The sequence below is a fragment of the Candoia aspera genome, chromosome 1, assembly GCF_035149785.1.
Source record: "Candoia aspera isolate rCanAsp1 chromosome 1, rCanAsp1.hap2, whole genome shotgun sequence".
NCBI lineage: Eukaryota > Metazoa > Chordata > Lepidosauria > Squamata > Boidae > Candoia > Candoia aspera.
This window is the reverse complement of record NC_086153.1, coordinates 262,259,586-262,273,822: the sequence shown is the minus strand read 5'-3', so window position 1 is coordinate 262,273,822 and position 14,237 is coordinate 262,259,586. Positions and strand designations below refer to the sequence as shown.

The following is a 14,237-nucleotide window of genomic DNA, read 5'->3' as shown; positions in this document are numbered from 1 at the left end:
GCAACCATTACATAAAGCTGAGAATGATAAAAGCATGCCAAATACAAACTAAAAACCCTCGGTGCAAATGAAATCCTTCCCCCCGTAGAATCTTCCCAAGTTCACAATCCCAGGTGCTCCTAACGGTTGCTGATGGTCTGCGGGAAAAGTCCTTGAACAGAGAACATAACCCAAACACATTCCATTGTAATGAACACAGATACAGAGCTTGGTACAAGGTTTCACAGCAGCTCTCTCCCAAACAGAAACGCGCGTCAGCGCCATGGCATGTGAAACCTTACGATGTATACTGTACATTGATACAGTGAACATGACAGTTACCACCTCTTTAGGAACCTTTAATCTCTTCTGCTTTGGTTTTCACTTTGTCTTTTGGGAGGGGGGGGTCACACCCCACTCTTGCTGCTGTGTAATGTTCTTGAATTGCTAAAAGAGGCCTAACAAAAACACTTTTACTATTGTTGATTTCAGTCTTTACAGGAACCATATACACATGTCCTGGCTGGTTCTCTTATCGTATGACTTCTAAACTATTCTAAAAGTAGTAGTACTACTCCCACAGCTCATGCTTCCTTTGAAAAAGCTGTGTTAATTTCTATACATAAAGAGATGATGATTGCATCTCATTTCCAGAAATCGTTCTTGTAAAAGTGAGATTTATTTCCGTGACACTCTTTTGATGGACTGCAAAAGTTCTGAAACAGTTTTAGTTCCTCCTAAGTGAGATATATTTCCTATATTATTCTTGCCTGACTTTCAACCAGATAATGCACTTTTTTTCTCCTGATGGACCATCTGAAAATGGTTGCTGACTCATACTACTAAATTTCTTTTGCAGATTTGTTGTTTGCTGTATGCTTTAATATTGGGTCATTTGAACCATTTTGTCTGTGTTAAGGTATTAAATTGTTTCATAGATTTTTTTTCACTCTGTTGTTTGAGTCAGTATTGATTAGGGTTTTATTTTGTGTTATCTCATGTTTCATGAAGCCTCTGGGTGAGTTTATGCATTCGTGACATGAGATATCATTAATGTGCTAAAGATATTATCTAGTCAGGTTGCATCTCAGAGGTGATTGATATTCTGACCTTCCCTTGGAAGATGCAATCATACCAATGTTGCAGTGTCTTGAATTCTTGAACCCTGTGTTTTTGTTTAATTGAACAAAAATAATGCTAACTAAACAAATAATGCTAACAAGAGGTTCTAGATGAATATGCAAAGTAACAAATGGAAGAATTTTGTTCTTGCAAATATTGTACATGGAGTTTCCTGAATATATTTCATAGATGTACAGAGTTTTATACATTAGTTCAGATCATGAATTTTGCACCATTAATCGTACTCCCATATATAGTAAGCATAGTAATTTCTTGTGTCTAAGAAAGCTAGGGCAATATTTGCAAAAGTCTTCTCTTTTTTAATTCATACAATTTAACCAGATCTATTTGTTATACTTATTTTTAAATATTTTTTGTCTTGCCTTTCTATACCAAAAGATACTCAAAGGAGCTTATAATAAAACACTCTATTTACAAAACCATTAATACAGAGTCAAAATAAAACTGGAAAATGGTGATTTAAACAGTAAAAAGTCTAAATTAGGAAAACACTTGCGTAAGATCACCTTAATCTTTTACTGAAAGCAGTGGTAGGGCCAGAGATAGGTTCCTGAATAGCAAGGGAAGATAGAATTGGTCTCCATAGTGAATTAAAGTTCTTAAGCAGGTTTGTTTGAGATGAGACATTTCACTTCACTTATGTTAATATGCCCAATTAAAATTATTCTGCTCATTAAAATTTTAGCCAAAGTAAGATCAACAAATGAAGATCCTTCACCTATCCTTCACCATGTTGTTTCAGCAAACTGAGCTTCATAAGTAATACTATTCAGCTGATTTTATGATCAAAGAATTGTATGTATAGCATACCCACTTGTAAGTATAGCCTTCTCATTTCCATATGCACGTTTTGTCTAACTGGGGTGCCAAGATATCTACCAATATAGGAATGAAAAGGGAAAACAGCCTGAAATAAATCCTACAGGTTGTTGATTTCTGGGCATTACTTAAGATAGTGATTAATTCAGGCATACATGGGGTGTAAAGGGCCTAACTAGGTATTATGTGGGAAATCAGTGAGTGAAATCAACTATAAGGGATATGGGAAACTGAACTCTAAGCCAAATCTTCCCTCCTTCCCCTCTGCAGCTCCTTTTAGAACAAGAAAATTACAGCGGAGGTCCTTTACTGAATCTCCAGGGCATTATCTAGTTGCTGTCAGATGCTGGGGGGAATCTTAACTAAGAATTGGCAGCAGGGATAATATATTTTATTCTTTACAAACTATTGGGTTTACTATTGGATTTAAAACAAGAAGCATCTGCTGGCCTGCTATTTACCACCATTTGTACAGGATGATATGGTAGTAACAGAGATAATATTAGTAAAACCTCCAAGACTTTTGGAATCTGTTTGGAAACAGGTACAGGTTAAAGAACTCTGTTAGTGCCAGTAACCAATCTGACTGTTTGTGTCTTATTACTCTAGTACAAAGTTTATTTTTTAGTAGTTCAGGTCTTACTATTTTTTAATTTAAGAATAAGTATTTTTCTCCAGAATCTAAAGAGAAATACTTGCATCAAAATGCTGATAAAACCTTGTATGTGATGCTTGCTATGAAATCACACAGATTTCTGTTGTTCCTGATCCTCAACTCCAGGAATTATTTGTATATTTTTAATGTGCTCCAAAGGTAATTTTTTCCCCTCAAAAACTATATAATTGATTGTAGGGATGTGCCAAAGTTTTAAAATAGGTTCTTTGCCTGTTTTTCAAAGGACATGGTTGTTTTAACAATTTAAGGAAGGGTGCTTTGCCTGTTTTTGCAAAGCACAAAGGGTGCTTTGCCTGTTTTTGCAAAACGCCTCTCCTCAGATTGTTAAAATAGCCATATCCACAAGCTTGGCATGGCTGCTTTGAAGGTTTCCCCTGAGCATGCATGCACATGCATAAACAATATTTCCATTGGTATCAATGGCTGTGCATGCACTCAAGTAGACCCAAATTGTCATGAGGCTGGCTAAAACAAAAGCGTGCAAGCTTGCTAATTGTAATTACATTTTAAGAAATGTAATTCTATTTCCTGTTTAGAAACAGTGCTTATGTTTCTGTGATAAGAGGAATGACTTGAATGCAGGGCTAAATGCACTATTGGAATTCAACAAATAATTAACATTTTTTTCATGAATCATGTCAGGGCTACATTTTTATAATCATATTTCACAGATAGATTAATTGCATTTCCTGGCACACTTATAATCTATCAAATACAGGATGTATATCAAGTTTAAAGCTGCTAGTTACTGGGAATCATTCACTTACTCTTGGAAAAGGGGAAACACTAAAAATAGGCATTTAGGTAGACCTCAGAATTCGTTCTTCAAGTTATAATATATATGTTAGGGGGATAATGCAATTATGTATTGAAGACTTACTGGCATACTGTAGTTCGTAAACATTTTGGAAGAAATTCAAAGTTGCATGTATTGTTCTCCCACAATATGCCCTTTGTACAAGCAAATAATTGTTTGTGCAGTGTTTTGGACAAACTTTTAAAATATTTAATCTATTGGAGAGATGATTATTTATACAGAAGTTCAGAGTTCTGTTAATGGAACCTGTTATTCTATGGATAAATGTTTAGTCCCTAATCTCCAGATAAATTCCATAAATTAGATGTTATCGAGAAACTATTTCCTCTATTTCTTTGTGACTTTAATCATAGCATAGAATGTGAAATCCAGACAATTATTTTAAATAATTTTATTGTGTTAACTAATAACCAAAATAAAAGTATAAGTATATCCAACATTGAACTATATTAATGAAGCATATTAATTAAAGAGTATTAACTTCAATCTTAATAAAAAAGAGGAGGCAAAAAGAAAAAAGAAAGGTCTGGAAAATTAAATCACAAGCAGCACCACTTCCCAAATTTTGACTGGATTGCTCAAAATTCTTTTTCCTTACCCTATTGCCCAAAGAACCAGAAATCAAATGTTGATAGATAATGCATATCAACAATACATCATTGCAAATCAAATGTATATTCTCCTTCTACAATCTTGTAGTCATTCTTTTAGCCAATCCCCTTATATGAATAGCCCATACTTCTTAGTAGCTCAATAAATTCCAAATAATGGGCATATAGCATCTTTAACATAGCAGTTGAGCCAAGATCATATTAATAATCCTGTTGTTGTCAAATGTTACAATAATCAGATAACCAAATCACATGAGTTAAAATTGCAGTTCCTAAGTTGCACTTCCAACAGCAAGGTGATTGTAATCAACCCTTATTAAATATTTACTAGAGGCATACAGTATATATAAAATTAATTTTAGGCTTGTACTAGCTTCATTTTAAGATTGTAGGAAATGAATTACATCATTTAAAGTACCTCATCTTTGGTTTACCAAGACAGGACATTCAGTCTTGTTATATTTGAGAAGTTGCACATACTTACTGTACTTACTCCCTGTTTTCAAAAGGGATTACTAGTTTAGGGGCCACAGTGCATTCATTGAACTTTTATTGTTTAGAAGTAACTATAGCATCTGAACTAAAGAAACTGAGTAACAAATGTTCAACTTGAATAAACTGCGAAGAAGCCATCTGTGATAAATCAAACTCATTTTTAAATTCTGCAAACGTTTTTAAAATGGCTTCCTCAGAACTAAGTTGATCCAAAATACTAATGTTGTCAGAAGAACAGATTTAGATGCTACTTTTAAGCTGGGATTACATTATTCATAGGCATGATCCCAGCTTAAACTATATGGCATAGGTTACATAGTTACAGTAACAGAATTTTGCAAGTCTGAATGTGCTTCCCCCTTCCTCACTTTATCTTTGTGTGAACTAGGGAGGGGCTTGTCTGAGATGCTTTCTCAAATTAGTTTCTTGGCCCAGGCTCAAGCCCCTCTTATCTTACCATTGCCTTGGTACAGTCTCTTCTTCCTGTCCTTCAAGCCATTCCCTATGCCCTCCAAAATAACTGAGACCAAATAATTTCTACTATTCAATAAAATGAGTCACTAGTACGCATGAAGGAAAAATCTTCAGCTGTGGTTAGCAAACCAAGATGGATAAAATGAAGAGTCTGGGCACTGCACAGGTCTTTTGTTTCTCTCTGTAATTTTCTTTTGTCTACTCTTACTTTGTAGGGGGATCCTCTTAAATTCAGAATCCTCCTCTTTTCATGTTAATACGGCAATATATTAACCAGAACCCTTTGGCTTTTATATTCCTCTGAATTTTGTAATGTAGGTCTCTAATAAATCTGTACAAAAAAATTGCATATATTAGGTTCGTGCAGACATGACAAAAATATCAGATTCAGAATATTATGCAATATTATGCAAAAAAACTACACTCACAAGGTTCCTGGTATATTCAGAGTCTGAGTTTGTCAGAGTTGCTTAGAAGAGGATGAAAGCATTCCAGTTACTGTACAATAAATAACCCTCTCTGCAGGCTTTTAGGTACCGAAGAGGCCCAGTACTAACTGAAGTAAGAGCCCTAATGTTGTGCCAGTGAGCACTTTTGAGTTTTAAACCAAGTATTAATTGTGTCATTTCAAAATAGCTGCTGTTGTTACGTGTGTTTGTTCATAAAGTGATGGTCCTGGGAAACTTAGCCAAAAACAAAACTCCTGTTTCATAGAAGCAAAGTAGTTAGGATAGGGGATAGGGGAAGGGAAGGTCTGAATTTGCAGACACAGAACCATTCCTTTAAAACCACATTCATTGGAAGGGTATTTTAAAATCAATTACTTTAACAGAAGAAGAAAACATGTACACACAACACAACAAAGGACAGAACACACACACACTCATACACACAAAGATATTTCTCCAGCTTTCTGTTCTTGTGCTCTAATTGCTGTTACAGTCCCACAAATATCTCACTATTGCCTTCTGCTCCCATCTCCTGATTGCATCATCCCCCAGCCTTTCCATGAGTGGCCTGTACTCCCTGATTTTCTCAGTGTCTCCAAATTTACCAGATGATATCAAGGGTCTAAGATTCTTTATTTTCACTTTAAGAGTTATAGGAGTTGAAAATCAGTTTTAAGCCAATCACCAGTCTCCGGCTACCATTTAATTTAATTTAATTTCTTGGATTTATAAGGCGCCCAATTCAAAATAACTCTAGGCAGCATGCAGGTATTAAAAGCAGATAAAAACAATTAACAAATGATGACAGTGACGCAAAATAATCAAAATGCCCCACATAGGCAAGAGCACTCTTAATTTAGTTAAATTTATTGGATGATGTCAGCTGAACTTAATGAACAAACAAGTAAACATTCTGGGGGGAGGACTCAAGATGCAGGTGGAATAGCAGCTCCTTAGTAAACTTTGCTCAATTTGTTATTTGTTTTGCGTCTTTGTCAGTGTCACTTGTATACCTTTCTGAATGTGAGAAAAAATAGAAAACAATTTTACCTCATAATCTTGTTGCTGAAAGAGGGGAAAATAAAGACTCTTGAGGAAAATGAAGACAAGTAAGGGCAAATGGGAAAACAAAAGAGAAGACAAAGATCAAGATTTACACCAGATACAACAAACCTATCCTAAATGACTAAATGAGGGGACCAATAAGTTGCCATGGTTTAAAATCTTGAGTGGAACTCTTCTGGACTGTAATAATCCAGATCTAGGCCTCCAGTCTTGCAACACCCAATTCCAAGGTTATGCAACATTGGAGATGTATTTAGGAACCTGCAGATTTTGATCTTAAAAATCTAGATTGTACCCTCTTCACTGGGATTGTACAATAAAGTACTTGTGCTATTACTTTGGCCTCATAAAGTTTCAGGGCAGCAGAGATATTCTGCCACCCTAAGAACTACAAAAAAAAAGAGATAGAAAGGACATACTACTTCTTTGAATTGTTTGGGATAAGGAATCTAGATGGACTTCTCACCTCCTAGATTCATGAAAGGTTATACCTAAGTTATTAGAAAAATTGACTTCATCTATTTTATTGTTATTAATGGACCAATTATACTCTTTTGCTTTCCTAGTACAGATCATGACTTTTATTTTCTAATAATTATTTAACAGTTTCTGGTCTTCACAGTAGTGGGTGAGTGCTTTTGGAGCTTTCCTTAGGCCAATTTGGGGAGATGAAAATCTCAGCTGTTAGTGTCTTGTACTTTTTGTTGTTGTTGTTTTTATATTGACTGGATACTGACCTTAACAAACAATAAATGAATGTAGGCAATCGTCATTTTCACAAAACTTTTAAATGAATTTATAATTTTTTTGTACCTATAACTAGTTTTTTAAAACATCAACAAGTTGCTTTAAGAAAGATCAGAGATAATTTGCCCCCTACTTTTTAATGGCTTCCATGAATGTTGGGTTCCAAAAATTAAGATGATGGTTGAAAGGCAAATATTTTGATCTGAAGTATGTTCTGACAGTCAGATATATGCATATATTTGGAGGTTTTGTTGGTGCCAAGAAAGTTGTCTGACAGTGGTCCTTTAACCACATATAGTTATGTGAGTCTTGAGTCTTATGTCCCTTACTCCAAGTTCTCCCCACTTAAAAGTTTCACATAAGGTGGCAAAAATTATTCAAATAGTTATTTGATGTTCTAAGTTAAGGGAGTCAGTTTCCTAATTATTTAGCCCCAAGCCTCCAGTCACTCCTACTAGAGCTCTAAGCCTCCAGTCACATCCTATGGAGAGGATTAGGTAGATGTGTATATTTTAATTCAGATGTTAGTGACAGATGAGATATGTAGATAAAGCATGAAACATTGATTAAGGTAGTTGTTTCAAGTCTTGGTGTGAAGCTCCAAGTTGATAGATAAAACTCTTTAAGGTAGGTTGGGGGGATAGGTTGTTTGACAGGCCAAGCCTTTCTTGGACCTATTGATGGAACTGTTTGAAAGTTGTATCATATGCAAGGGAAAGAAATATATAGTACAGAAAAATAGAGTGGCTTTCAGAGAAAAAGAAACTAGAAAATATATGGAAGCATAACTGATTGATAGTGACAGGAAGAAAACTAGACGGAATGAATCTGGAATTGGGCACAAATGAAGGAATTTATTTAGTATGTGATGCCAGTGGGTAAGAAAAACCAGGGATTCTCAGAGTAGATATGGGAAAAAAATGAAGGAAAAGCTAGAGAGATGAGTCTGATGTACAGTTTTGGCTCTTAATCCTATGTCTTCCTTCAATATTATTAAACATGGTCTCTTGGATTAGATAATTCTGAAAAGAATCTGTTCTCATTTTAGGAAAAGATATGTTTGAAAAGAATAATCCCATGCTGTTCCTAATGAAACCCTTATATCTCTCTCTTGCTCCCTCATGTAAAATCTGTTGATTTAATTGTAACTGCTGGGTTGCTAATCCATTACCAACATGCATTTTTCTGTCATCATTTAGAAATCGGAAGGGGTGAAAATTGGCCACTTGATTAGCCAGGAGGCCAACTTGGCTGGCTATCTGCCATATGTGTTTCCCAGTAGGAGTTTCCACAGAGAATGCTGGCTGTTTTCATATCTATTGGTAGAAAGTTGATGGAACTCTTCATTATACTTCTGTATCTCAAATGTGAATTTATAATATTTTGTGCAAGTTAACCAGATCGTTAGATTAAGATACAAACCAAATTAAACCATTACATGTATATGGGTGCAGGGTATTAACCTTAGAGATCAGTTCTGTGATTCTACAGGACCATTTCCAATATTTCCTTTTATGTTATTTCTCATTGCCATTCCAGTAGTTTATGCCATTTCACCACCATATCGATTCAGTATTTATTGTTTGTTTTTAATGGGCATTGCCTAGTATATTAAAAATGCTTTTTTATAATAAAAACAAAGCAGAAATCATTTTTGTTTTTAAAAAACGTTTCCTGCTTAAATACAGAAGCATAATTTAAATGATTTATTTAATTATAAAAACATTAAGGTACGATATTCTAGCTTAGAATATTTGACTAATTTCGTTCTTTAAATAAATCGATTTCTTAAAGAAATGAAAGAAAAATAACCTAAGTGAAATGTCAGTGAATTTTGAACAAGCCTCTTCTTCATTTTAAGGATGGAATGCCTTGCTTTTTCGAGCACACTGTTATTAGTATTTCACTGTGCTGGTTTTCAGGAAGGCACTGTAATTTTTGATAGAAAAAGGTGATCATGAACATACATGCCTTGTTACTATTTAAATTATGCAGATTCTTGATGCTGTGAAAATTTGTGCTTGATGACGCCAAGGCAGCTGCACGTTGTTAGCATTGTAGGCTGTCAGATGATCATGTGGGATTCTTGCAGTATGCAACATTCAATAGGATTGAAAAGGGCTTTTGATGCAAGGCATAGCTTCTGAATATATTTGTGCCTTTTAGCTCCTTACTACAGCAAACCAAGCTTCCTTTAAATTTTAAAATGCTGCCTCATTTTTCTTCTGGTTGGTTTCATTTTGGCTTCACTAGAAGATGCATCTGGTACATCTACGATTGAGGAGTTTATTAATGCTACTGTTGTTCAGTTCACTTTCTTTTCTGTTAGACTCCTAGCTAGCACACAAGTGACATGATCACACATTTGTTCAGCCACCACCATGCATGGTTTCTTCCTCAGCCTTCCCTGCATTATTCCCTCTGTTAAGTTGCACTGTCATGTTCTCCTTTGCTATTAAGCCTTGTTTCTGTCTCTTTCCTTCTTCTGTTGTGTGCTATGACATTTTCCCCATGTTTGGTTACTGCACTATTATTTGATTAACTGGCTGTGATGATGATGAACCTGCACACTGGAGGAGTAGCTACTACAGTGGTGATGAAGGGATGTAATAATGGTCGCTATCCTCGGAATTCTCTCTACAGTGACTGCATTATAGAAGAAAAGGCAGTGGTCCTGCAGAAAAAAGACAATGAAGGATTTGGGTTTGTGCTCAGAGGGGCCAAAGGTATGTGGATTTTTTGTATCTGTGTGATTGGGTGAGTGCTTATGTGAAAAATGGCATGCATTTCTGAAAATAAACAGGCATTATTCCTTATGCCTTTGGTTGCTAGACAACAGTGTTCTCTCTGTGCAGTAGAGCACCGATATAGATTTACTGGTTTCTGATTGAGCAGTTTTGAGAGAAGTATGTGTGTGTGTATTCACATAGTGTATGTTTGTGTGTGTGTGAGAGAGAGAGAGAGAGAAAGAAATAATTGATTTGTAGAATAATTCAGAGGAGAAGTTGCTTAAATATTTTGTATGCCTGTAACCATCCTTGCTGGGGAAGAATAATAGAATTGCTTCATATAAGGAGTTATTCCACTAAAATGATTTGCTACTTGAAGGGGCATGTTGAGTTTTTCCTTGAAATGGGTTTGTAGCTCATTCAAAATAAAACTACTGCAGCTTTAGGAAGAAAATCAGATCATTTTTGTATTTTCATAAGCTGCATGCATGTCAAATGGCCTTTTAGCATGTATACTGTTTTGAGGATTGCTTATGTCTAAATGTGCCATTTCTTTCCAATGCAAAATCTGTTTCAGTAGATTTACACAGCAAATATTTTTAATGCTATCTGTTTTATTCCTTTGGCAATTTTTATTAAGTGGTGGTATATCCCAGTGCCTGCTACTAAACTCCCCCTCCCAGTTAATAAATGGGCTGTTCCTCAGACTGCTGTCTTCAAGGAAAGGCTAGACCATATATACTTTATGGAGGAATCTCCACACCCTTGTCTAGCAATACCATTTTATCATTCCTCACTAGAGTGTGGCAAACACCTATTGGGTTTCCCTAGCTATGTAACAGATTAACTCTCCTGGCTAAACATACGTTTTGGTGGGGTCGTCTGGAAACCCAGTGACTTCATCACTGTGTCGATCAGCTGGCGCTGAGCTCTCTATGCAGCAAACAGAGGTCCCTCTCTATACGTCTTAATTTCACATGGAGTGAGTTCTTCAGGTGGAATATTCAAGTACCCATTGAAAACATATACTTATTTCAAGCTGTATTATTACTGTTTTACAAAGGTGGTTTAATTGTATCAAAACTATAGATGGCAAGCATAAAGCATGTATGTGAAGATCGTACAGAATGTGTGTCTGATACACAAATACAGCATCATCCTGTTGGATTTAATGGCTTTATACCATACTGAGTGCTCACTATGCAATTGGCTGCTTGAATACTTGAAATTCTTGGTGTACCTATATGAAGATTTAAAATACTCCTTTCAGATGTAATCTCCACATTATCAAATCCGTGGCTTCTTGGTGTTTGTTAGCAATTAAAAGTCAGAGCTTATTCATTTGCTGACTAAACCTAAGAGATGATTAACATGCAAGAAAATAGGAAGAGCTATATATGGCAGGGCAGTGTTTTACTTAAAGGCGTTCTGGCCTTGTAACAAGCAATACTTTATGAAATAACATTGTATGTTTTAAAAGTTTATTCAATTGTGTCATTTATTATTCCCAAAGCTGATACACCAATAGAAGAATTCACTCCAACGCCAGCCTTTCCTGCTTTGCAGTACCTGGAATCAGTTGATGAAGGAGGGGTAGCATGGCAAGCTGGCTTGAGAACAGGAGACTTTTTGATAGAGGTAGGAAAATCTGGTTAATTATTATGGTGGTCATAGAAAAATGCTGTCCCAGTTCAGGAAAACGGATCTTTCTGTCTACTGGCAGAAAGGCTTATTCAGTCTGATTCCATTACTGTGCATATGTTTCTTGATTACCTTGTTCTAATCCTATTTTGTAAACGTTAACACATGTTGTATGACTATAGATGTGCTAGACAATACATTGTGTTACATTTGAGAAGCCTCCAGGAGAGTGTCTGTTAGATTAATTCCTCTTTCTGTACTTTGGGTAAATTTAATTTTAAGAATAAATGAATTGATGCATAGTACATAATACTGTGTGTAAAAATGGGTTTTAATTATTAGACTGATAGATCACATATATAGCATCAAGTAAGGGACAGGCAATATTTTGCTGTAGAGATATTAATTCCATCTTTATGATGGCATGATTTTATTTATTTATTTATTTTCTATCCCGCCTTTATTATTTTTATAAATAACTGAAGGCGGCTAACATACCTAATACTCCTTCCTCCTCCTGTTTTCCCCACAACAACAACCCTGTGAGGTGAGTTGGGCTGAGAGAGAGCGACTGGCCCAAGGTCACCCAGCCGGCTTTCAGGCCCAGGGCGGGACTAGAGCTCTCAGTTTCCTGGTTTCTAGCCCAGCAACTGAGCCACTAGACCAAACTGGCAGAAACACTGATATTTCTTCCCCCAGCATTATTGGAAACTTTTATATATTAATTTTAATGACAGATATCCTGGAGTTCAATTGGTTTTTATCACTTGAAAGGGAAAAATGCATCAAATTATTAGGCATCAGGGAGTAAATGTGTAAATACATTTCATGAAAATGGAGCAGAATTTTTTGGGGTACCTGATTTCAAAAGTTTATTTTCAAATATATGATATCAAAACTTAAGGTATTTGTTTTTCTCAAGTTTGTGCAATAACTGACATCTTGATTAAGATACCTGTATATTTTAGCCCATTCTCTCAGTGGTAAACCAGACTTCAAAGATAGAAACAGTGAGCTTTCTTATTTCTTAATATTAATTCTGGGCATTTATATTGACATTTAGCTGATGTACAGCCCTTTGTGCTCTTGGCTATGTTGGTTTTAGCAGTATATATTGGAATAAAATGTATTGGAAATTTGCTATTTCTTTTTGTATAATCTCTGCATAATTTGCTTTAGACATTTTGCATAGTATTTATTTGCATGTTGATTGTCATAGTCAATTTGCTATTTAGAGGGTTTATTCGGGAGATTATTGCATGAATATCGAAGTTTAAACTTCAACTTCAAGGGCATTTTAGTGTCTAGTCATAGTTCATAATGCAGTAATCAACTACATGTGTATGACAGAACATACAACAAAGGATTCACCTATGGTGGTCATGATTTAAAGACATGATTAGGCAGACCTGAAAGCTGAACATTGCCACTTAGATTTTGAGACTTTTTTCTGTGAACAGGAAACATTTAAAGTATTTTTGGGTGTCCTGAAGTTTCAGAATGAGTTTACCATGAGGAATGGATAGATTGCTGCTCAAGAAACACAAGCCCCAAGCCTCTTTCTACCATGGAAGTTGTTAAATGTGTTTTTGGATGCTAGCCAATGCCAAAAACTGTAAGTGTATGTCAGCATTGCAGAGATACCTCTCTGGTGTTGCTAGAAGATAATAGAGGAACAATAATCTAGGGTTAGGGTTCAGTAAATTATAGAATGATAAACTTGAAAGTTACAAGGTTTAGGAAAGCATATTGGGCTTTGCACAGTGTAACAATTTTGTTTTTTAGTTTTACAAATACAAAAATAAATAATGCTAAAGTTGTATGCAATGCAGATTTAGTAAATCACCCAAAATAAATTAGGCATTGATTTAAATCAAGTTTCCTGCTTTAAAGTTCATTTACTTCTTGAACAAGCAAGAATACTATAACTTGAAATAAAGCAATTTTTGATTTTCATTTAAGCAGAAGTTTACAATCTAGAAACTTAATTCAAACTTTTAGTTATGCAGATCCATATGTGTTTTCAGCTGCTGTGAAATTGGGTTATGATAATGTTGGCAGTGGCTGGCCTTACTGCTTGTTGCCAAGTGATAGAAAATCTTAAGAGGCTCAGATATTTACGATATTATATTGTACGTTATATCTTTTTGGGAATGGGTGTTTTCTTTCAGCAGTATGAAACATTTGGAGGGATGTTGTATTGAGAGACAGTATATAAACTTTTTTCACTTTAGTTTGTATACATGCAACAAGTAAGCAAGCAAAATGTGTGCTTGGAGAATAGGCTGCAATGTTTAGCATGTTCATTTGGAAGTAAAGCTTATTAGAAACAATGACATCTAAATAAACTTGAATAGAATTGTTAAGTATTTAGAAATCTCTAAACAAATGTTTCACTTTGAGATGTAAACATCTATACTATGTGGTTGGCAGAGTAATGAATTATCATAATTTGGGAACTGAACAACACTCTTTGCAGTTCAAGTAACTGGAAGCTATAAAACTGAAATAGAAATGCAAACTCACCCAGATGGGCACTGTGACTGATCATAGGCATGTTCAGGGGGTATCTCTCAGATATTATTGTCTGTG

General features: G+C 35.3%; 1 protein-coding gene across 1 annotated transcript in view; it reads left to right on the top strand.

The window, feature by feature from the left end:
* SHANK2 (SH3 and multiple ankyrin repeat domains 2) overlaps positions 1-14,237 on the top strand; it is a 362,929-nt gene that overhangs the window by 207,492 nt on the left and 141,200 nt on the right. Inside the window, exons 15-16 of the mRNA XM_063289598.1 lie at positions 9,919-10,001; positions 11,518-11,642. Of these exons, the coding sequence (XP_063145668.1) occupies positions 9,919-10,001; positions 11,518-11,642 (208 nt within the window). The remainder of the gene's footprint in view (positions 1-9,918; positions 10,002-11,517; positions 11,643-14,237) is intronic.